This window comes from Gilbertella persicaria (genome assembly GCF_025201335.1).
Source record: "Gilbertella persicaria strain CBS 190.32 chromosome Unknown B0P05scaffold_3, whole genome shotgun sequence".
NCBI lineage: Eukaryota > Fungi > Mucoromycota > Mucoromycetes > Mucorales > Choanephoraceae > Gilbertella > Gilbertella persicaria.
The window spans coordinates 422,883-447,213 of NW_026251964.1; the positions used below are offsets into that span (position 1 = coordinate 422,883).

The 24,331-nt window shown below is 38.1% G+C and overlaps 7 protein-coding genes and 1 non-coding gene across 8 annotated transcripts; 3 read left to right on the forward strand and 5 right to left on the reverse strand.

Moving 5' to 3' along the window:
• Nucleotides 1-3,506: 3,506 nt before the first annotated feature.
• Nucleotides 3,507-3,932, reverse strand: B0P05DRAFT_450037 (uncharacterized protein; the record flags this gene model as incomplete). The annotated part of the gene is made up of 1 exon (XM_051573872.1): nt 3,507-3,932. A coding segment is annotated over one exon (426 nt), but the record flags the coding sequence as incomplete, so codon positions are not given.
• B0P05DRAFT_524244 (uncharacterized protein) lies at nt 3,879-4,403 on the forward strand. Its single transcript, XM_051576178.1, has one exon. The coding sequence runs from the start codon at nt 4,053-4,055 to the stop codon at nt 4,314-4,316; it is 264 nt and encodes an 87-aa protein (XP_051439095.1). The 5' UTR covers nt 3,879-4,052; the 3' UTR covers nt 4,317-4,403.
• Nucleotides 4,404-9,461: 5,058 nt separating this feature from the next.
• B0P05DRAFT_618553 (uncharacterized protein) lies at nt 9,462-10,345 on the reverse strand (the record flags this gene model as incomplete). Its single annotated transcript, XM_051583421.1, has 2 exons — nt 9,462-9,878; nt 10,299-10,345. Coding segments are annotated over 2 exons (312 nt in total), but the record flags the coding sequence as incomplete, so codon positions are not given.
• Nucleotides 10,346-10,985: 640 nt separating this feature from the next.
• Nucleotides 10,986-11,056, forward strand: B0P05DRAFT_t11. The gene has a single exon. It is a non-coding gene; the product is annotated as a tRNA-Gly (tRNA).
• A 466-nt stretch (nt 11,057-11,522) lies between these two features.
• On the reverse strand, nt 11,523-14,312 carry B0P05DRAFT_633910 (isocitrate lyase; the record flags this gene model as incomplete). The annotated part of the gene is made up of 6 exons (XM_051583530.1): nt 11,523-11,885; nt 11,940-12,058; nt 12,114-12,807; nt 12,858-13,359; nt 14,240-14,260; nt 14,307-14,312. The coding sequence occupies 6 exons, from the start codon at nt 14,310-14,312 to the stop codon at nt 11,677-11,679; spliced, it is 1,551 nt and encodes a 516-aa protein (XP_051439097.1). The 3' UTR covers nt 11,523-11,676.
• Nucleotides 14,313-15,437: 1,125 nt separating this feature from the next.
• On the forward strand, nt 15,438-20,449 carry B0P05DRAFT_524260 (SNF2 family N-terminal domain-containing protein). Its single transcript, XM_051576179.1, has 9 exons — nt 15,438-15,730; nt 15,776-15,883; nt 15,933-15,962; nt 16,026-16,286; nt 16,331-17,620; nt 17,668-18,736; nt 18,784-19,076; nt 19,126-19,357; nt 19,408-20,449. Exons 1-9 carry the CDS (start codon nt 15,497-15,499, stop codon nt 19,992-19,994), a joined length of 4,104 nt encoding a protein of 1,367 aa, XP_051439098.1. The 5' UTR covers nt 15,438-15,496; the 3' UTR covers nt 19,995-20,449.
• A 308-nt stretch (nt 20,450-20,757) lies between these two features.
• B0P05DRAFT_524262 (S-adenosylmethionine synthase) lies at nt 20,758-22,288 on the reverse strand. The gene is made up of 3 exons (XM_051576180.1): nt 22,193-22,288; nt 21,416-22,139; nt 20,758-21,343 (listed from the first exon to the last, which is right to left on the reverse strand). Exons 1-3 carry the CDS (start codon nt 22,242-22,244, stop codon nt 20,971-20,973), a joined length of 1,149 nt encoding a protein of 382 aa, XP_051439099.1. The 5' UTR covers nt 22,245-22,288; the 3' UTR covers nt 20,758-20,970.
• An 895-nt stretch (nt 22,289-23,183) lies between these two features.
• On the reverse strand, nt 23,184-24,184 carry B0P05DRAFT_524263 (RNA polymerase Rpb7). The gene is made up of 5 exons (XM_051576181.1): nt 23,974-24,184; nt 23,643-23,912; nt 23,541-23,591; nt 23,427-23,492; nt 23,184-23,379 (listed from the first exon to the last, which is right to left on the reverse strand). Exons 1-5 carry the CDS (start codon nt 23,983-23,985, stop codon nt 23,263-23,265), a joined length of 516 nt encoding a protein of 171 aa, XP_051439100.1. The 5' UTR covers nt 23,986-24,184; the 3' UTR covers nt 23,184-23,262.
• Nucleotides 24,185-24,331: the final 147 nt, after the last annotated feature.

The window sequence follows — 24,331 nt, forward strand, 5'->3', positions numbered from 1 at the left end:
CGAAAGACCGCATTGTTGATAGCTTGAGAGAGGAATTGAGTATCGGAAAAAAAAAATAGAATGCCAGTGAGCTTGCCAAATGGCTAGAGCAGTGCATGCAAAGATCTGGAAGGTACTTAAGGAACGGAAACGGAGGAGAGAGACACGAAGAACAATAACCCGGAAGAGGAGGACTTGGCGTAGGAGTTGGACCGAAGGAGCATGGATGTTTGAATTAATATATTGCGGTAAAACATACGACCAGACGGCATACTTGGTGGGACAAAGGAAACAGAAGTGGTGAAGGGTGTTGTGAACATACAGAATCTATATACATATTACAAGTAAATATCAGACTTTATTGCCACGTACAGATATTCATGGCTAAGTGACCAGAATACAGATACAGTGCTGTAATAGATCTTATGCTCGCTTCATCTATGTGGTGATCTGAGCACTTTCAATACAAAATATAATAGATAGCCTTTCATCTTATAGATGAATAATCACTTATAGCACTATACATTATAAATATAAAGTAAGCACTGTATAATGACAGTAAATAACGATAACTGGGATAATATGGATATTTACAAATAAGGAAACCATAATTGTACCTTTTAGGTAACAAGGAGAATTAAAGGAGAATTTATATAATCAATTCCCAGGCACCAGCTGTCAAGGTGTTAAGTAATCAATAATCAGTAATCATAATTAGTCAATAAATCAGGTAGTATAAAAGACAACCTGGAAAAGATATGTTCTAGGGAATAATCAATTTATTTTGTAATAAAGAAGTACTGAACAGTCTCACTGTATTTCTTTGTTTTCTTTTTATTCTAATCTATTTTCATTTTACAACCCAAACATCACAGGAGTAGCATGATTTTGACCATTTGAATTGCTTAGTACCCGATTGACGAGGTAGATTGACTGATTGATCGTGTTGTTCTTGGTATCCAAATTGCTTCTCTTTGAGTCACTGGTACAAACAATTGTCGATTTCAGTACAAACATCCATGAGGTTGTTTAATTCGGTAATTTTGTCTCTTTTAGCGAGCTCGTCCTTGATAAATGGCTTCAAATTCAAAAAATATTGGGACATCAAAGCACAATCATCCCAATTTGTTTTGATGGCCAGAGCACGAAAAGCAGCAGAGTAGGTGGCACAAGAACCAGTTTGTTTCAATGCACGTATTTTGTCAACAGCGGTCTTTTCGGGGTTTGGATCTCCGGAAGCAGTGATCATGGTATGTCTGAAATAATGGTAGCTTGTCTATACAGTACTTCTTTCGTTGACAGGTTGATCCAATTGTCCGAGGTAAGGTTGAATGTAAAGAAAAGCATTACCCCCAGATTATTGATTGCGTAAAGTATTTTAGCTTCATCCGACACAAAACGAGCAGGGTCAGAAGCAAAGATCAGAGCAAACTGAGAGAAGAAAGTGTCAAAATCACTATTTTTGCCAGTGAAAATAGGTGGATTACGCATTTTTAGTGCAGGCAAAGGAGCGTTGTTACTGGTGTCTTCCTTACGAAAAAATAACGTTGGTGTTTAAATAGTCGTGTATTTCCAGACCGAATTGGGCAATACGTTCTTGGAGTTCAACTAAAACGTTTTGTGCGTTCGTGGTCACACGCTCGTTCAAATCTTCATTATTGGTATTAACAAGATTCTGGAGATTATCCAAATCTGTTTTGAGCAAAGACAGACAGTGGTTTAAATTTTCTAGTTGCTGAGGTAAAGCTTCCTTAAGGGCGTGAATCTTGGCAGTAATTTGTTCCATAGGGCTTGACACTGTAGCGAAAAATATTTTTTAAGCAGATAGGTAGATAAAAATACAAGTAGGGTGCGAAAAGTTGGGCAGATAGACAGAGACAGACAGAGAGACAGACAGACAGGCTACACAAACTTTCCAAAATAGAAATAGCGGCTCAAATACTTGTGTAATATACGATTTTCTTTTAGGTAATGTTGCACAAAAAATTTGTTTTTTAGTTTGACAGTGATTGTGGCTTTTATGGACGCAAGAAAATGAAACAATCGGTTGAGTACGTTGAGAATTCATGGAGTTATCCGATTTCAAAGTTTTGACTATACAGGCAGAAGAATACACAAACCGACGATTTTAGTATTCAATTTGTTTGGTCAGTTATAATGTCAGGAACAAGACAGACCGCAGAATACTTTATAGGCAAGATAAGCTTATCAATTGGCTAGAGAATATAGAGATATTTATTATACTATAAGTTGATAATATAACTGACGAAGTAACTCAACGACAAAATAATTAGACTATTTATACTAATATTGAGGTAACATGGAATATAGGTGAGGAAGGGGCTAAGTCATAACATGACGAGGCTTGGCGTTACGTTCTACCTCATGACCTGAGGACTGAGTCATTTGTACATGGGAAAGTGGCATTGTTTGTCTTGGCATTGTTACCTTAAAACTACGCCATAGATGCTGGTAACTAGATGCTGGTAACTTGATGCTTGGAACTAAGGGTTGGAACACTGAGACAAGCGTGCTAAGGCTAACTAGGCTTGCTTGGTTCATGACACTCTTACACTTTTCTCTACCACAGGCTCATTTCTCTTTCCTTATGTTGTGAACATATAGAATCTATATGCATATGATGATCTGACATTAAATAAGTCTTCATTTACATACTAAAAATATATCATAATCAATTTACATCAGAAATAGACATAAAAGAACCTCTTGTACTGAATAAGACAAAGTATCTTTTAATAGATCAAGACGTATAACCGAAGTCCATAATTTATATTATTTAATTAATTTAAAGTAGTCTATGATAATAGAGACTCAGTCATTTGCATGAACCCTACTATTACTTCGACATCTCTTCATGTATAAATACCTAGAGAATGAAGAGCTAGAAAAGAGATATATTTTTTTTTTTGGGATAATAAACCTATACAAGTTCTAATCGACTTCTTTGTTTTTATCTTCTCTCTTATATCACAACAGTGGTAAGTAGAAACAGTATATTTTCAGGTTGTCAATGTGACAGAGCATATAGTATTCGGATTGTAGTAAATCCACATAAATTCTGTTAAACTTGGAAGTAGGGTTGATAAACAAGGATATACCCATTTGTTGACGGTAAGAGTTAGAAACTGCTTTGCCGTATAAATGGTATTGATGCCATGTTGTGGGTATATTTTTTCCTGGAGGGAGCCAGGTCTCTGTGATAAATAAAAGATCGATGTGTTTACAATAATAAAGGACTGAATCAATGGCTTCCTCGCGGAGTTTACCATTGGCATTAATGCACGCTATACTGAGTTTCCTCATTATAACGTTTCATCCATGTTGGTTGTTGTGGTTGTTGGTGAAGGAGTGGTGGTAGTAGTGATGGTAGTAGTGATGGAGCTGTTGTTGAGAGGCTGTGAGTCACTACTGTTGCTGACCTGTGTGGAGAAGGAAGAAGAAGGGTTAGTCTTTTTTTGTAGTTTTGTGGTTTTAAAAGAATCCAAGAAGGATTGATGCTGAGCATCAGAAATTAATTGCTCTTTCAAAAAGAACGAAGCCACAGCTTTAGAGATATGCTCTCGAATGAAGGGCAGAGCACGGACAAGACGTTGGTTGTGCTTTTCAGCAGCAATTTTTGTTTTTTCGGCAATGGATTTGTTGTTATAGATTGGATCAACTAAATTGTTGGGGTCCAATGGCGAATATGATTCCAGTGCTTCGACTTTTGATTTTTTGAGAGTGTCAATCAATTGTTGACGGTAATCGTTGTGCACTAAGAGTGCAACTACGTTACGTGCAGGATAGTGGATATCCAATACACGTCCGTTGGTTACACCCAAAGCTTTGAGGTTGTTGCGCTGAGTTTTTCGACTAATTCTGGCTTTTGAAGGATAGTAGACATAGCTAAAGCCTTGTTGTTCAGTCGTGGGTGGTGTGAAAGCTCTGATAGCTGTAGAGATATTTTTTTTGTTAGTAGGTTTTTGTGTGTTTTTTTGTTTTTCTATGAGTATTTTTTTGTAGTTTAAGGGTGTTACCGAGCGCTCAGCAAGACGCTTCTTGACATCGAATGGATGAGCGTACTTGGACTGAGTAGCACCAGAGAGAGCAGGAAATTCGACATCATCATCAACCATGACATGATCGTCTTGGTCAATTTGTTGTTGGTGTTGTTGTTGTTGCAATTCGATGATTGTCTGTTGTTTTTGTTGTCTCAACAATTGACGTTCAAGTTCAGCATTCTTTGTTGCATAAAGCTGCAATTGGTTCTTGATTATCTTGTTTTCTCTTTCAAATTCAGACAATTTGTCCTGAAGAGACAAGAGCATATCTTTTAAAAGTGCAATTTCCTTGTCGTTAATTGCACCGTGAATGGTGTTGTTGCTGTTGTTGTTGTTGTTGTTGTTGCTGTTTCTGTTGATGAGTTGACCACTCTTTACTGGAGTGGCAATAGGTGTGCCTTTTTGTGAGCCATTGCTGGCATCACTTGCGACTCTGCTTCGCTTTTTGGCCTGGTGAGAGGCGGTGTTGATTTTGCTGATTGATGCTGTGGCACCACGTGTAGAGGCATCAATGGCTTGTTGAATCTCCTTTTCAACAGCTGAAAAAGAGGTATGATTTTTGCACTTTGCGCATTGAAACACAGGGAGTGCAGGTGTCGATACATTGTTAGCAATGTAGCCAAGTGTGCCAAGTTCAGCACAAGAGGCACAGTTTACCAAGTGATGGTATTTGAAGAATTGCTGCATGATTTGTCGAGCATGAGCTGAGAGGTCAGGGATAGACGCAGGGCGAGTATCTGACATTGTTTGGTGAATTAATTTAATTTTTTTTTTTTTTTTTTTTGTGTATGTGTTTTTTAGGCTGTTTTTTTCTTGTTTTAGTAGGTGTTTTTGTTTGAGCTAATTAATTGATTGGTGTAGAAACTATATCTATTTTTACTGAAGATAAAGATGTTTTCCAAAAGTAGGTGTTGATATGGGAGAGTACGGGATGTAGGGTGTTGGTTTTAAACTCCAATTTTCTTATAAAAAGGGGCTGTTTTTTACGCGCGACCTTACTCGGTTCTTAACCTCGCGCGGTTGGTTAATATTAATTTTTTTTTTATTAGATATCAAGCTAATAATACTATTGTAAGACGATCCCATAAGTCGGGCAATAAAGATACAAATAGCAGATTTTAGGTAGTTAGTAGTTTGAGCAAGCAGAAGAAAAAGCGTGGAGGATTTGACTGGACAGAGGTACTGAAGTGGGTTTCCCAGGCCCAAGCGGATTCGATGTATTACGACAGCACGGGATTAACCAGCAAACGACTTGCATTAAAAAACTCGTGGTCTTGCTCAGAATCGAACTAGTGCCAGAAGCGCGACGTAGATATTTAGGCAGTGATTTAACCAAAGGGAAAAAGAGCACATGCCCGCGCGGTTGGTTAAGGCTTAACATTTAAATTTTATTAATATTCACATATTAATGATACTGTATAACGATCCCATTGAGCGGGCAAAATAAAATACAAATATCAGGATTTGGAAGTAAAGAGATTTAAAAAACATCATGAAAGATGAAAAATTATGTGAGGAGAAATAGACAGTAAAAAAGGGCGGAAGAAGAGTGGAAGTATAGGGGAAAGACAGCAGGGCTTTCAGCTATACGTCGGCTTTGAATGAACATGGCTACAAGGAGGGGACACACAATGCTATGCTTTGGGGAACTCGTCTTGAAAATGTTGATTAAAGTTGTTGATTGTCTGCATGAATTAAGTGACTGTTGTAAAGGAGTGTGAAGATGTTTAAGAGGGGTTTAAATTTTTTTTGGTTTTTTCTTTTTTATATATTTTTTTCCCCTGTTATATGATTTTTCTTTTTTTTTTTTTTTTTTTTTTGTTTTTTTTTTTGTACTTTTTGTTTTTATGTTAGTCTGCAAGCCACTTGTAGAATGACTCTCCTGGATTAGGTTCGTCTTGGAAGGGTTCTTGCGACTTGTGACATATTTGGTCAACAATAAAGAGGATATTGAGTAGGTCAGACCATAGAGGCTGCCACTTTTGTATTTGTTGTTGTTTTTTTGTTGGTGTTTTTGGTTTTTCAGACGGCAATAGTTTAAGTATTGCGTCGATTGGGTTGACGTCGTTGACAGTTCCACGTTGTATTTGATCCCAATAGGGTGTTGGGATTGCAGGACAGTTCAATATATGGTTTCGACTCATCACACCGCCACAATAGCATTGAGGCCGGCCACCAGGCAACCAGTTCATTCGCCACCTTAGTAGTCGCCTACGTTCCTTGCGTGTCATGGGGAGAGTGAGGATGGGGTCTATTTGTAAATCAGATCTACAAGCCTTTATCATTGTTTCCGAGGAATTTCTGATGGCGTTCGATCGATATTTGGAGAGGATTTTTTTTAGTTTCTTTTTTTCAGTTATATTTACAGTGGGAGTACTGATGAATTCTTTGTGGAGAGGGTTTTTGTTGCGGATGATATTGAGGCGACTATAGCGCGTGGTGGAGGAGTGAACTTGTTTGATCAATGACTCTGGTGGGAGCCATTGCAAGCGAAGGTTGTATTTGGTGTTGAGGGTATACCAACGTTCCATCATAGAAGGTAGGTTGGCCATGACCCGGAGTGCTTTTACTGATGCTGTGGCGTGACCACCGACGATTAATCGAAGGCAATCATCCTGCATGCGTTCAAGAGCAGCGATGTTGGTGGCGTTGATGTTGGTGACACACAAACCGTATTCAATCTGTGGTCGAATGAATTGTTTATATATTTGTATGCTGAGAGGTAAGGAGAAACCATTGGCACGAGTACCAATGTCATGCATCCTGTGCATACTTTTTTTTGTTTTTTCTTTGTTGTAGGTGATGAATAGTTGCGTATCCATCCCAAGGTAGTTGAATTGCATACCGAGGTATTTGAAGGTGGTGGTGGTAGGTATGTTGATGTTGTATAGCTGGTAAGTCGGAAAGGAAGGTGGGGGTGTAGGAGGAGTGAGAATGGCACATTTAGTCGGTGACCATCTGTAGCCAAGTTGTAAAGAGTGTTGTTCAGCTATTGCAAAAAGGTTAGTCATGTTGTCGGTATCAGAAATCAGAGCGATATCATCAGCAAACAACAAGCAGTTTATGTTTTGTAACGGAATAGAGGAGGAAGGGATAGAATTACGAAGTAGTTGTGGAAGGGAATTGATATAGATAGAGTAAAGATGGGGACTGAGGACACTGCCCTGCAGTACGCCCGTAAAAGGAGTGAAGAAGTATGATTGATGGTTACCATTGATGACTTGGATATTGACATGATTAAATAAATCTTTCAAAATATTTAACAGTCGAATATTGCAGTGAGGGTACATGGCATCCCAAACAATGTCTCTATCTACAGTGTCGTAGGCCTTTGCAATGTCAAGAAAACAAATCACAGGTGATTTATGATGTTGTCGGGTATATTGATGCATCAATTCATCTAAACAAACGGCTTGATCGATCGCACTCAAGAAGGGTTTGAAGCCTCCTTGGACTATGTCAATGAAGTCTGTTTCATCATAAAGTTGTTGTTGTATGCTATACTCCATTATCTTTCGAAAAATGGAGGTCAAGCTGATTGGCCTGAAATTGGCTGGATCAAGTTGGTCACCTTTACCTTTGTAGATCGGGACGACTTGAGAAGTGCGCCAAAGCAAGGGAGTAAATCCAAGAAGCCAGCAGGCACGGAAAAGGAGTGTAAGGGGTTGAGCTATGATATCGGCCACAGGTTTGACCATTTCTGAAAGAATATGATCGCTGCCTGGGCTTTTTTTAGTGGCGAGTTTTTTGATGGAATCTACAATTTGATCTTGCATAAAAGGGCAGTCGTCGAAATTGTAGTCGGAATTAGTGGTGTTGGGTGAAGGAAAGGAAGGAGATTGTAGGTGCAAAGGAATGTTTTTGGGCTGAGGTATGTATTTACCATCAAAGATACCTTCGAGGTACTTTGCCATAGTGTTTGCTGCATGCTGAGGACCGTCAATAGATCCGAAGCGGTTGCTATTTTTTTGTCTAGAGTTTATGATTTTTTTTATAATGGGCATAGCCGCAGTAGGATCTTCATCCAGCTCGTCACAGAACTTGCGATATGCAGAGGCTCGTGCTTGCTTTACTGCTGCTTTTAATTTTTTATCTGCATCTTTATACTTACGCCACCAGAGACCTTTTTGGATGCCATAGGCACGACACCAACGAAAGTAACAGGCTTGTCTATAGTTTGATGCAGTCTGTAGAGACTTGTTCCAGAACCATCGCCAAGTTTTCGGACGATAGTCGGATTCGGTCAAGATGTTGTCAAGGGTATAATACAGACAATTATAAAATTGCTGTGTGAGATATTCAAGAGTGGATCTGTTATCTGTACATTGGTCTTGTAATAGTTCTGTTGAAGAAGCTATTAGATAGTTGATGAAATCAGATAACTTGGATTCCAGTTGTGTTTGGTGCAATTGTTGTTTGAGTGTACGGCGATACGCTTGAAGAACATCGAGTTCTTGTAGGCGCACCACTTTCCACTTTTTGCGTTGTTGTGGCTGTTGATCGTCAGCAAATGAAAGGTCATCCCATAAGAATGAAAAGACCAGCATTTTGTGATCAGATCCTAGGATCGCAAGGTCGGTTTTAATTTGTAAATCAGCTTGTTGAAAGTCTGATGTGGATATAAAATAATCAACAATACTGTTGTCAGTAGTATTGCTTTGTTGGCGATAGTTGATACGGGTTGGAATACCATATTGGCATTTAACATTCCAGTTGTACCAGTGGTTGTCTTGTATGTGCTTGGATAATTTTGATCCACGTGGATTCCAACGAAGGTCACCAGTGTACTTACCCATTCTAGCATTGAAGTCGCCGCATAGAATTGTATTGTTGCTTAAAGGAATGGAATTGATTATTTGCATAGTTGTATTGTTATCTAAAGAAGGGAAAGGTGGTAAGTAGAAACAGTATATTTTCAGGTTGTCAATGTGACAAAGCATATAGTATTCGGATTGTAGTAAATCCACATAAATTTTGTTAAACTTGGAAGTAGGGTTGATAAACAAGGATATACCCATTTGTTGACGGTAAGAGTTAGAAACTGCTTTGCCGTATAAATGGTATTGATGCCATGTTGTGGGTATATTTTTCCTGGAGGGAGCCAGGTCTCTGTGATAAATAAAAGATCGATGTGTTTACAATAATAAAGGACTGAATCAATGGCTTCCTCGCGGAGTTTACCATTGGCATTAATGCACGCTATACTGAGTTTCCTCATTATAACGTTTCATCCATGTTGGTTGTTGTGGTTGTTGGTGAAGGAGTGGTGGTAGTAGTGATGGTAGTAGTGATGGAGCTGTTGTTGAGAGGCTGTGAGTCACTACTGTTGCTGACCTGTGTGGAGAAGGAAGAAGAAGGGTTAGTCTTTTTTTGTAGTTTTGTGGTTTTAAAAGAATCCAAGAAGGATTGATGCTGAGCATCAGAAATTAATTGCTCTTTCAAAAAGAACGAAGCCACAGCTTTAGAGATATGCTCTCGAATGAAGGGCAGAGCACGGACAAGACGTTGGTTGTGCTTTTCAGCAGCAATTTTTGTTTTTTCGGCAATGGATTTGTTGTTATAGATTGGATCAACTAAATTGTTGGGTCCAATGGCGAATATGATTCCAGTGCTTCGACTTTTGATTTTTTGAGAGTGTCAATCAATTGTTGACGGTAATCGTTGTGCACTAAGAGTGCAACTACGTTACGTGCAGGATAGTGGATATCCAATACACGTCCGTTGGTTACACCCAAAGCTTTGAGGTTGTTGCGCTGAGTTTTTCGACTAATTCTGGCTTTTGAAGGATAGTAGACATAGCTAAAGCCTTGTTGTTCAGTCGTGGGTGGTGTGAAAGCTCTGATAGCTGTAGAGATATTTTTTTGTTAGTAGGTTTTTGTGTGTTTTTTTGTTTTTCTATGAGTATTTTTTTGTAGTTTAAGGGTGTTACCGAGCGCTCAGCAAGACGCTTCTTGACATCGAATGGATGAGCGTACTTGGACTGAGTAGCACCAGAGAGAGCAGGAAATTCGACATCATCATCAACCATGACATGATCGTCTTGGTCAATTTGTTGTTGGTGTTGTTGTTGTTGCAATTCGATGATTGTCTGTTGTTTTTGTTGTCTCAACAATTGACGTTCAAGTTCAGCATTCTTTGTTGCATAAAGCTGCAATTGGTTCTTGATTATCTTGTTTTCTCTTTCAAATTCAGACAATTTGTCCTGAAGAGACAAGAGCATATCTTTTAAAAGTGCAATTTCCTTGTCGTTAATTGCACCGTGAATGGTGTTGTTGCTGTTGTTGTTGTTGTTGTTGTTGTTGCTGTTTCTGTTGATGAGTTGACCACTCTTTACTGGAGTGGCAATAGGTGTGCCTTTTTGTGAGCCATTGCTGGCATCACTTGCGACTCTGCTTCGCTTTTTGGCCTGGTGAGAGGCGGTGTTGATTTTGCTGATTGATGCTGTGGCACCACGTGTAGAGGCATCAATGGCTTGTTGAATCTCCTTTTCAACAGCTGAAAAAGAGGTATGATTTTTGCACTTTGCGCATTGAAACACAGGGAGTGCAGGTGTCGATACATTGTTAGCAATGTAGCCAAGTGTGCCAAGTTCAGCACAAGAGGCACAGTTTACCAAGTGATGGTATTTGAAGAATTGCTGCATGATTTGTCGAGCATGAGCTGAGAGGTCAGGGATAGACGCAGGGCGAGTATCTGACATTGTTTGGTGAATTAATTTTTTTTTTTTTTGTACGTGCTTTTTTCTTGTTTTAGTAGGTGTTTTTGTTTGAGCTAATTAATTGATTGGTGTAGAAACTATATCTATTTTTACTGAAGATAAGGATGTTTTCCAAAAGTAGGTGTTGATATGGGAGAGTACGGGATGTAGGGTGATGGTTTTAAACTCCAATTTTCTTATAAAAAGGGGCTGTTTGTCACGCGCGACCTTACTCGGTTCTTAACCTCGCGCGGTTGGTTAAGTGGTATAATCTTCGCCTGCCACGCGAAGGGCCGGGGTTCGATTCCCCGACCGCGCAATCTTTTTTTCTTCACACATTGTGATATGTGTAGCCAAATAAAGGCGAAAAGTTCCTGTCTGTTTTGAAAGAGAATCTGGCGATATCTTACCTTAATCTTTTACATTTGAAGCAAATATGCTTGATTTCGCTCCATTTTTTTTTTTTTTTTATTATCTATGAAATAGGCCTAATATTGAGCCTGTGTTGTGCCGGCTTTGTCCATATTTTATCGTCAAAGCTGACTTCTTTTTTTTTTTTTTTTTTGAAGAGAAAAATAAGCTGTTGAAATGTTTAGTTAGATACTAGTATTCCGCTTAATGTTACAAAGTGAAAGGAAATGAGACAATTGCAACTTTAATTTTCCTGTAGAGACATATGCTTTACCTACAAGCTGGTTTATTATCGAGGTCCTAGATAGATTTAAAAAAAAAAAAAAAAAAAAAAAAAAAAAAAAAAAAAAAAAAAAAAAAAAACTTTGTATCTGCTTATATAAAAGAATCTTAGCATTCGATGTCAATAAACTTTTGTCATTATATACTCTGATCTTATTTCTCAAAGTTTCAGTCAGGCTTTTGGCTGCATACACTACTTTATAGACAATAGGACTATCTACAACAAAACAAGTTTATTTACTATCATTATTTAAATTGGTCTTCTGTAACACCCTTGCCCATGGCGGCAGTGGCACTCATACCACCGGTAACCACCTTCATTAATTCATCTACATAGTTGGCACCCGACCATTTCTGGTGTTGCAGAACATCTACTCCATGTTCTCTTTCCTTTCGTTGCACATTAGATACATAACCATACATACCACTTTCCTTAAAGCTCTTTGCAAATGTGGCTATGATAGAATGAGTAAGCAAATGAAGTCATGGTATTGTATTTTACTATTTACCAGTAGCAAGAGCATTAGCATGAAGACCGCCAAGGGTGATGAATTGCCAGACAAAACCTAATTTGCCCAATTTTTGTATAAAGGAGCCCATATCATTATCGGTTAATCCAGCAGAATCCCTACGAAAAAAAAAGAAATCAGATCTTATTGTCCCATACTAGTCGCAAAACTTACCAGTTAAATGAAGGAGACAAGTTATAACACAATAATGAATCAGGCGAAGCACTCAAGACACCCTTAGAAAATTGTTCAGCTTGAGATAAAATGGGTTTCTTTGTTTCCATCCAAAGCATATCAGCATAAGGTGAAAAAGCAATGGAACGAGAAGTAGCAGCTTCAGTACCACCTTCGTAGCGGTACATGCCTTCACGAACTCTACAAGAATCCCAATCCCAGAAGATGTTGATACCGTATTCATTTTTGGCAATAGCACGAGCTTGATCGTTAGACTTGAAGCGAATGTCTGACAAGAACTTCTCAGCCAATTGACCATTACCCTGAATAATGAGTTCTTCGACAACAGCAGTACCGTAACGCTTTAACCCAGCCTTGGAAATCCAGTCATCCTCAATAGCTTGGAGAGCGGCTCCTTGAATACCTTTGGATTCAGCTTCATGCATCACAGTAGCCAAGGGCTTTACGTTAGGATTTGTTGTACCAACAATAAATTCATGATCACGAGGGTCAATGTTGCTAGAGATCAAAGTGGCAGCTTCAGCATCGGTACGAGCGACAACAATGTTGTCAACACCCATGATATCGTATTGAGCACGAATAGCAACGAGGCGGTTGATATGTTCAGAAATAGGCACCAATACCTTACCAGCCATATGCCCACACTTTTTAGTAGCAGGAGATTGATCCTCAACTACATCATATTATTAAAAAAAAAACTCTCATCTAATTTATGCAACTTACCATGGATACCAGCAGCACCACGTTCAACAAACATCTTGGTCAACTTCATAACAGCAGTAATACCACCATGGCCAGTATCACCATCAGCAATGATAGGTCTCATATAATCAATCTTGAGAGTCTTTGCACGTTCTTCAGGTGTCATGGAAAGACGAGCTTCGCGTTGCTTACGATCATGGAAGAGTTGGGCAAAGAACAAATGTTCGACCTTATTGGGAACAGTGTCCATAGGATAGTCAGCAAGATCAGGTCCGGGTTCGTTAGAGGTAGAAGCAGTGGAAGAACATTGCCATCCAGAAACATAGACAGTGTCAAGGTGAGGGGCCATTTGAGTGACTTGTACAGGATCAAGAGCACCAAATGTATGAGAAGTATGACCGGTGGCCTTGTTGTGTTGAAGAATGTTCCACAACTTTTTGGCTTGAACATTGGATCTGTATTCAGTAGGGAAAGAACCACGCTTGGATACAATGGATTCGGCGGTATATGGGCGCTTGACTAACTTGAAACGAGGAGAAGCCCACCATTGCTTAACTTTTTCGACTTTTTTTCAATATTGATTCAAAGGGGGCGAAAATATAAAAAAGGGTTGAAATGATCTTCTGCAAAGGAGTGCACATAAAAAAACACAACAGATAAACTATTCGGCAGTGTCCTGCCAAGCAAAGAAAAAAAAATATGTGCATCATATCTTATATGCGATGTACTGACTGTGGCAAATATGCATTTTCTCTTTTAAATAAATAAATAAAAAAAAGATGCATAAAAACACTAGCAAGCTCTCTGTGGTTCCCCGGAATAACCGTCAAAGATTTCAGTGGAATAATTCAGAAAAGTGGCAAAACAACCAAGTCATTTTACATCTTGGCATCATTTATGCAGCCTGTATAATATCCCCTTTTTTTTTCTTGAGGCAAGAAGAAAGAGGGTTTGTAAAGTAATTGCAGCTTGCATAGAAAAAAATATACTTTTCTGATCAGAAAAAAAGGAGATCCAATAGGGAGTGAAGACAAAAAGGCTTCTCAGCTATATCTTTGCGTCAAGGAAGGAGGTTGCGGCAACAATTTCAATATATTATTAGAGAAAAAAGTTCTGAATGCTCCTTTAATCAGCCCCTGAGTTTATTTTCAACCATGTTTTCTTTCAATTCTTTTCTCGTCACTTGCAATGCAGACTACCTAATGTATAGTAACTGGGGAAGGGTGAATTGAATCTGCATCCTTTCTTATGTATTACATACAGTGCGTTAAGGTAGTCCTGGCTTTTTTATACCCTACAATTTCAGGAGAATGTACCTTAAAAAAGTATAGGCCAATAAATTAGATAGACAAATATGAAGACAAAGTTTTAGACTTGACAATGCAAAATTAATTCAAACTTACGGATGAGTTCCAATCCGAAGTCTTGCAAGAGTTAGAGGTCATATCATCCTGAAATTTTGTAGGTTACCTGCATCATGTCAAAGCACATGGACTTAAAGTTTAGCAGACACATTGCTTGTTCCAGGAAGGCGTTACTTTTGTCTGAATTCATTTATCTTAGGGGAAACAATGAGTTGGGATGTTTTGTGAAGAATGATACATTAAAGAAACGACAAACTTGGCCATAATCTGCTCTTAAATACTACAAAAAGAGAGCATAAATTGACCGAGAGTGTGTGGATCATAGATAAAAGAGCAAGGATAGCAATATACGCCGAGTTGAAAGCATCCTGCTTATGCTTAGAATCTATTCAGTACAGCGGGAGATTTTTATATACGTTTTTTTAAGGCCAAATATATGTATTAAATTGAACAAGCAAGATGATTGATTGAGTCAATAATATGTAGTCCTGGCGGAGCAGACAGGGACAAAGAAAGCAGATAATGTATAGACAGATACTCGGATAAATTTAATGTAAAAAACAGAATATTGTAAGAGTCAAGCTTCATTTATGAAATAAGCATGATATTCAAATATATCTTAGGAACATGTCTTGACAAGTCTGTTTTACATATTTAAGAAAAGACATTGCAAGTACCACAACTTGGTCTAATTTGTCAAACCGAGTTACCCTATTTTCGAGGGTGCAGCTTCAAAACGGTATGTTTTAATACGGTGTTTGATTTTGAGTATTATGGTCCGACGAATGGCATCTCAGTCATTGACGGATCTCAAATCATTGACACTCAGAGTGAATAAACGCAAGCTGGGCAGTCTTTTGGATGTCTAAGTTCTTTGGTACACATGATGGAAGCTTAATCTGTTTTGCGTATATCCTAATTTTATTCGTCTTCAAGAGAAATGAAAAATAATTTTATATACAAAATGTTAAGATAAATTTATCAATTGAGATTATAGAGAGTATCAAATAAGAAACAAATGATAAAATTGGCAATACATACTTTTCTCCTTTATATATATATTCAAGTCATTCTGTTAATATGTATAAAGAAAGTTCAATTCAAATGGATACTTGCTTTCTCAAGCAGATAAGAAATCCGTACTAAAGCATACAATATCCTTTATTCGGAGGTTGATTCATAAGTTTCTTCCATCACAAAAATATTCTGGTCTCTAAAAAAAAAAAAAAGCGCGCTTGTTCTTTTCTCTTTTTCTCTTTCTTTTTCTCATCTCATACCAAAGTCTTTTTATCTTCTATGGCGTTTGATCAACCTTCTCAATCAACAACGCATAGACCAGCTGAACAAAGCAATGAGGTGTCGTTGCCACGTATTGCTTCGGAAGAATGGGAATACAACAGATACAACCCCGGATCCATAGCCAACAGAGCTTATCCCCCTCCCCCTCCTCCTAATACTTCTTATCCACCACAAGTACCTCATGAGAATTACGCTACAGTTTATCCTCCTCCCCCTCCTTCTTGGGAACAGGTAACAAAAAACAAATAGAAAACTACAATACTAAACTAAAGTTAGACTCGTCAATATTCACCACCCAATAGAGAGTATCCACCTACTTATCCACCTCCACCACCACCTTCTTTGTATGATCCAATTCGTAATAGTAGTTATATAAATCCACCTGTATGTATTTGCCTATACAAACATGCTGTTCATCATTTTTTTTATATAGCCACCTGAATCACTTATTCCCCCACAACAGGTAAATATATATATATATATTCATACGCAGTCGAAAAAAAAAAACTCATAAAATAAATCATAGGGACGTAACCAAGCAGTCATTTCACCTGTTATGTCAATATCTCAATTGCTTTCATCAGAAAATCCAGTCTATTCTCCTATTACTGAGCCTTTGAGCCATCCTTATGATCCTATTGAGCGACGCAATCCAGGTATTCAAAACCTACTTAACAAAGATCAAGAAGAACGATATCAAATGGCAGATTCCGATACTGATACTGAAGATATCCCATTAAGCAAAGCACCCAAAATGGAGAACGATGCACCTTTTGTTCAAAATAAGGTAACCATCATGGATGATCACCATAGCAACTCACATTTTGATAGAATAAAATCATTCGCCCTCATAGTGAATTGAGTGATTCTTTTAGTGAACAGAGTGATACAGAAGAAAGACCTCAGCCAGTCAAGACACTGGCTCAACGTACTCGTGAAGAATTTGCATTTTCTGATGGTGAAGACGATGATGATGAAGTATTGCTTACTTATCGTGAAGAAATGATTCAATTCATGGTCGAAGTACACAAAAGAAAAAAGCGCATCCTTGAAGAACACGAAAAGAAGGAAGCTTCAAGACATACTAGGATTAAAGAACGCCTTGAGCAGCTGTATGAGAAGCGCTATGGCACACCTATGCCTAAGCCTAGTAGTCACAAAAAGAAATCATCAAAGCAAATCAAACGCATTAAACTTAGTCATATGCTCAGTGATGGTGAATCCACCGATACTGAGTTGCAGGATAACAGAACAGGACGCAAGATAGAAGATGAACGTCGTAAGATCTGGTTGACTATTGCACGTAAAGATATTCCTAGAATGACCCGTATCTTGTCTCGAGTTCAAGCAACTCGATCTGGTAACTGCAAGAAAGTGGCCCAATACTGTCAAAAAGAACTGCGTCGTGCTGCTACCAATGGTGGTCGTGCTAATCGTGATATGCAAAATAAAGCCAAGCGTGTCAACAAGGAAATGTTGTTGTTCTGGAAGAAGAATGAAAAGGAAGAACGAGAATTACGCAAGAAAGCAGAAAAAGAAGCATTGGATCGTTTGAAGCAAGAGGAAGAAAGAAGAGAAGCTCAAAGACAAGCACGTAAACTCAACTTTTTGATTACGCAGACAGAACTTTACAGTCACTTTATTGGCAGAAAGATCAAGCAGGATACAGAAGAAGACGATGAGACTGCCCAGCCTGCTCCTTCTGGTCTATCTACACCCTTGGCTCCTATTGCAGTGGGTGATGAACTGGACGATACTGCTGGTATTACACATGTGGGTGATGTTGATTTTGACGAAGAAGATGAAGCCATATTGAAAGAAAAGGCAAGATTAAGTGCACAGAATGCTTTAGCTAAGCAGCGTGAACAAACAAGAGAGTTTGATCAAGGTGCTCGTGAGAGACGCTTGGCAGCTGGTGACGATGTAAATCTCAATCAAATGGACTTTGACAACATGAATTTTCAAGAACCATCCAGTATGGGCTCAGGTCCTGAAGTCACACAGCCTACAATGCTTATGTGTCAACTTAAGAGTTATCAACTCAAAGGTCTCAATTGGCTTGCTAATCTTTATGAACAAGGTATCAATGGTATTCTTGCAGATGAAATGGGTCTCGGAAAGGTAAGACAATATACAGCCCTGTATCATGCCACTAACTTTTTGTGTAGACTGTTCAATCTATTTCTCTTTTAGCTTATTTGGCAGAAGTACATAATATTTGGGGTCCATTCTTAGTCATTGCACCCGCTTCAACACTTCATAATTGGCAGCAAGAATTCGCTAAATTTGTGCCTCAATTTAGAGCTCTTCCTTACTGGGGTAACCCTAAGGACAGAAAAGTGTTGCGTCAATTCTGGAACAGAAAGCAACTCTATGGCAAAGATGCACCCTTCCATATTGTGATTACCAGTTATCAACTTGTTCTCACAGACGTTACTTATTTCCAGCGTGTGAAATGGCAATACATGATTCTTGATGAAGCTCAGGCTATCAAGAGCTCTTCCAGTGCTCGTTGGAAACAATTGCTTGGTTTCCATTGTCGTAATCGCTTATTGTTGACGGGTACACCTATTCAGAACAGTATGCAAGAATTATGGGCCTTGCTTCACTTTATCATGCCAACCTTGTTTGATTCACATGAAGAATTCAGTGAATGGTTTTCAAAGGACATTGAAAGCCACGCAGAAAATAGAGGTTCATTGAACCAACACCAGTTGAGGCGTCTACACATGATTTTGAAGCCTTTTATGTTGCGCCGTATCAAGCGTAATGTTCAGCATGAACTGGGTGAAAAGATTGAAGTCGAGATCTATTGTGAATTGACAGCAAGACAAAAGGCATTATACCGAGGACTGAAAGAAAAGATTTCGATTTCCGAACTATTGGAAAAGGCAACTTCATTAGGTGAAATTGAAAACATGGATAGTTTGATGAACTTGGTTATGCAGTTTAGAAAAGTGTGTAATCACCCTGAACTATTTGAACGTGCTGATGTCGAATCACCTTTGTCGTTTTGTCATTTCAGCGAGACAGGCTCTCTTTCTAAAGAAACATCACTTTATTGTCCTTATTCTGCAACCAGTCATATCAAATATCATATCCCCAAGAAGTTCTACAGAAATGGTGGTTTCCTCAAAGTGGTAAGTCCAGATACAAATGCTGGATTCAAGGCGAAATATGTCGATAATATGTTGAGCATATGGAATACAAGCCATATTTATGATTCTGAATTCTCAAGTATGTTTAATTGTGCATTGTATCTTAGTTTATTAATTACTGTCTAGATGCTGGATTTTCATTCTTGCGATTTGTGGACACTTCACCTTCTGAAGCCAGCTATCTTTTCAAAGCAACACTTGTAGAGAAATGGATAGACTATTTAGCTAAAAGAGATCAGCGGTCCAGAAGAAGAATGTATCCTTCATCAAACACATCTAGCTTGTTCCTTATCAAAGAGGCTACACAGCTAATTGATCCTTTATTGATCACACCAGATTCTGCTTTAGATGAACTCACCCATATATCAGATACTTTTGTTCGAGCCATACGCTTATTTGGACAATGTTACATGCCAGCAGTAAGTCATGTTTGGTATAGAATGTACGAAAAATAACCATTTCAACTAGGTGAAAGCCGTTCCTGTTGATATTATATGTGATGATATCTCATTTATTCGTGAAAAACAAGACTATATGTTTGATATCAACACAAGATCATGTCTTTTTGGCACACCAGAATATGTGACAAAGACAAAGCCCGAAGAAGCCTCTAACCTGTCTGTTGTTGTACGAAAACAAGAAAGAGGTATCATGACTGTGCCATCCAACGGCTATGGTTTCTCTTGGATGAAGGTTCCATGTAAGTAACGACTAGTTATGTATCCATAATGTACTCACCTATTTGTAAAGCCATGAAGGATTTGATTTTGGATTCTGGCAAATTAGCTACCATGGACAAACTATTAGAAAGACTCAAGTCAGAGGGTCACCGTTGCCTGGTCTATTTCCAAATGACACGTATGATCGACTTGTTTGAAGAGTACATTGGTTATAAACAATACCGCTATCTTCGACTTGATGGTTCGTCCAAGATCTCTGATCGTCGTGATATGGTTCAAGATTGGCAAACACGTCCTGAAATCTTTATCTTCTTGCTTAGTACTCGTGCAGGTGGTTTAGGTATCAATTTGACAGCAGCCGATACGGTCATCTTTTATGATAGTGATTGGAACCCTACTGTGGATCAACAAGCCATGGATCGTGCACATCGTCTAGGTCAAACCAAACAAGTGACTGTCTACCGTTTGATTACCAAGGGCACCATTGAAGAAAGAATCCTTCAAAGAGCTAAACAAAAGGACGAGATTCAAAAGGTGGTCATTTCAGGTGGAGAATTTAGACAAGTGGACTTTAAACCCAGAGAAATTGTATCACTTCTTTTGGATGATGAAGGTAAATTCATGCTTTATCTGATCAAACTTATTGACATGTTCTAGAATTGGACGATAAACTGCAATTACAGCTGAAACGTAAAGCAGAAGAAGAGGAACAACAAAAGAAATCAAGGCCGACAAAGCGATCCCGAAAGCAAGCATTGGCAGCGGAAGGTTCAAAAGAATCTACACCAGCCCTGAGCCCATCCAATGTGGATCGACTCTTTAGTGCAGGAGAAGATACATTTAATACAGAAGAAGATACAAGCAATAGTTCATCACCAGCTAAAAAGACAAAGGGTACACGCATTGGACGACCGAGAACCAATTTTTCTTTTACTGGTTAAAATTGATTTTTCATAAAAAAAATAAATAATGTTATACAGCTAAACAGAAAAAATACTGGATGTCTTTTCATGATTTTTGGAATCAAATGCTTTCCATCCATGAACAAGATTCCCAAAGCATAATACTGTAAACCGTGTAGAATAAAAGCTTAGGTTGTTTATTTAGCAAAATGACATTTGATGTAGTTACTATCTGCATCAATCATAGCTTAGTATTGGTTGGTCATATTGTCTATCAAGCATGTAGTAGTATGAATGCAATGATTTGAAGCAATTATGTAATTGACAAGATAGTGGTATTCAACTACTTCCTCGTATCCGTGTCAATATTTTACATAGACTGGTTCATATCTGTTACCCCTTCTACTCTCTGCTCTTTCTTATAATCTAATGTAACAATATAAAGATTATTTATGTATCTCATGCTCTGCTTAATTTTTTCTTTTTTTTTTTACAATAAAGTGTATAGACAAAAAGTATTGAATGAAGAAAAATTTTTTATTAGGGAAACCCATCCTGCAACCGGGATGACTGTCGGTTCCGACAATGTTGAATGTCGATTATATAAAATAAAAACAATATGTATATAAAAACAAAAAAGAAAATTATCTAACAGTTAATGAAAAGACATGATAAATAGCATTGAAACAAGGGATATGAAATGCAGTTTGTTGAAAACGTTATAGAGCTTCTTAGAACTTGAGTTCTCTGGGGTGTTCCCAGGTGAATTCATCACGACCAAAGTGACCGTAGGCAGCAGTCTTTTGGTAGATGGGCTTGAAGAGATCAAGATCTTTGACAATAACACCGGGACGGAGGTCGAAGTTTTCACGGATGATCTTGACCAATTCAGCAGTGGACTTTTCAGAGGTACCGTAGGTGTCAACGAAGATAGAGAGAGGTTCAGCAACACCAATGGCATAAGAGAGTTGGACGAGAGCACGACGAGCAAGCTTAGCGTGAACCAAAGACTTAGCGATCCAACGAGCAGTGTAAGCGGCAGAACGGTCGACCTTGGACCAATCCTTACCAGAGAAGGCACCACCACCGTGAGCACCCCAACCACTATTCAAAAAAAGATTTAGGGTTAAACAACCGCCCAGAAAATTTTTTCAAATGAAAAATTTTTTAACTTACCCATAGGTATCAACAATGATCTTACGACCAGTCAAACCGGCATCACCTTGAGGACCACCAATGATGAACTTACCAGAAGGTTGCAAGTGGTAGACAGTGTCCTTCAAGAGGTGTTCAGGGATGACAGGCTTGATGATGTGTTCCATCAAGGCCTTACGGAGGTCTTCGGTTTCGATTTCAGCAGCGTGTTGGACAGAGATGACAACGGTGTCAACACGAAGGGGGACCATGGCACCGTTTTCGTTCTTGTATTCAATGGTAACTTGGGTCTTGGAATCAGGACGCAACCAACCGAGAGTACCGTCACGACGGAGGTCAGCCATACGCTTGTTGAGCTTGTGAGAAAGGACAGCAGTCAAGGGCATCATTTCAGGAGTTTCATCAGTGGCATAACCGAACATGATACCTTGGTCACCAGCACCAATGTCTTCAATGTTGAAGGACTTTTGAACCAAACCTTGAGAAATATCAGGGGATTGTTGTTCAATAGCAACCAAGACGTTACAGGTCTTGTAATCAAAACCCTTTTCAGAGTCATCGTAACCAATTTGCTTGATGGCGTTACGGATGATCTTTTGGTAGTCGAGGTTAGCCTTGGTGGTAATTTCACCAAAGACCATGATCATACCAGTCTTGGCAGCAGTTTCACAAGCGACCTTAGACATGGGATCTTGAGCCAAACAGGCATCCAAGATAGCATCAGAGACTTGATCACAGATCTTGTCTAAGAGTACAGTCAGTACAATTCGTTTTGATAGACATTCATGTGTAACTTACCAGGGTGACCTTCACCGACAGATTCAGAAGTAAAGAGGAAAGTTTCGCTCATGTTAACTGTAATATAAAACCAAAGAAAGGTATAACAAAAAAGAAGAAAAAAAAAGCTTGCAAAAAATAAATCAGATTATATTTATATGAAAAAAAAAAATTAGGAATCAATTTGAAGCCACTTTTTCAGGCCAATTAGATACCGTCAAATTGATAGGTTTAGCCAATCATGGCTAGGTAAACATTCAATCGCGACATAGTCAATCAAATTCGCTGATCTTTGGTCTGAAATCTAAGATAATTGCGAGACAATAAATAAGCGGTGTGTCTCAATGACCATAATTGATAAGGGGCGCATCATTTTTTTTACTGCTTTTTTGTTTCTCCTTACACAAGATCTTCTCTCTCTTGCGCCTTTAGCCTATTAGCAGACGACAACGCATTCAAATTTGATCAAACTGAAAGATCTAAATCACGTGTCGATAAGAAGCACCTATTCTTCTAAACAACTCCAGTGTTTTTTTTTTTGAATACAAGGCATAGCAAAATTGTCAAATGCTCTAGACAGGAACTGTTTGTTTTTTTTTCTGGTCAAAGAAATTGAAGCAGTTTTTTTTGAGCTCAAGATATAATTCTCACGCTTTTTTTTCACACAATTATAATACTTCATACACTGTTACCAACTTGGAAATATTGATCTTCTTATAGCAAAGATTTCTTTTTTACTGTTCTCGAGATAAGTCCTGTTGACGAGTCATTCATGGTTTATTGAATACAGTCATTTCACCTGAGTCTTCTGCTTTATTATTCGCTGTAACAGAACACTGATTATATTTATGATTGTTCCTTCAAAATGCTTTTTATTTTTTATTTTATTTTTTATTTTTTTGCTTGAAATAATCAATCCTTTGAGATAAATACATTGTTCCCCTTCCTTTGAGTTCTATAACTAGTCAAACGACAAGCTTGTTTGTATACAGATTTGCTTTTTTTTTCCCAGGCTTATGATTTCTTTTGAAGCAAGAATTGCTTTATTTCAACAATAGAAAAAAAAAAGAAAAAAAAAAACTATACACTTTTTAAGAAGAAATAACACCCAAATAGTCTTCTTTGATTGTTCCAATAGCAAAAATCTCTGTGGCATCCACACGAGTACCAACAAGTTTTAATCGAACTTGAACATCTTTTTGTATCACCTAATGTTGTGTGAGTCAATGTAAACTGCTGCTTTTCATGTTTGTACCTGATCTTCAGAAGAGTAGCAAGGAGGGTTGCCATTAGCATCAAATCGCATATCAGAAGGTATAAGCTAGTTACAGCAGTTAATTTCAACGCGTCATTTTAAGCCTATACTTACATGATATGACACAAATACTTGTAATGGTCCAACGTCAGCAAAGAAACCCATCTTTTCTTACATGTTATTATACACGTCAACATACACGCATTCATCCTTTACCTTGTTGACTGTGGTTACAATGGCATCCAATACTTCACCTTTGTAGGGCTTAAACACAATGGCTTGATAGCTTAGCTTGAATTCTGCTAAACCTGATCCAGGTAATATCTTGCCTTTGCCAATATCATCCAATGTCAATACCGTAATTACATAACCATATCTTCCTGTACAAGTGCCTTCTACATCAGCATATAGTTTATCCTTGATCTGGTTTTGCATGTTGGGTCCAAAATACGAAGGATGTAGAGAGATGGTATGTGTCAGTTTTTTCTGTCAAAAAATAAATAAAACTGTTAACATTTGCAAACCCATTTGTAGATCATGTTTTTACCAAGAAGAACATGGTGAATGTATTAAATATATAGAATAGAATAGAAAGAAAGAAAAAAAGACAATGATCAACTGGTCTTCTTGTGTCGGATTTAAATAGGCTGATGAGCGTGTCTCTTTTCTCTTTTTTTTTTTTTATTTGATTACAATGTTAATCTATACAAGTTTATTCTAGTAAGAAAACTATTACAAAATTATAGCGAGAAAAAAAAAATGACTTTAAAAAATATCATGAGTTAGGTTTCGTCACCCTTCGGAAATTGTATCTCTGATTTGACAAGTCTTCTGCCAATCATAAAGCTCCTAAGCAACTACAGACTTCAGTTGAATCTAGTTACATTGGGACAGAAAGAAACACT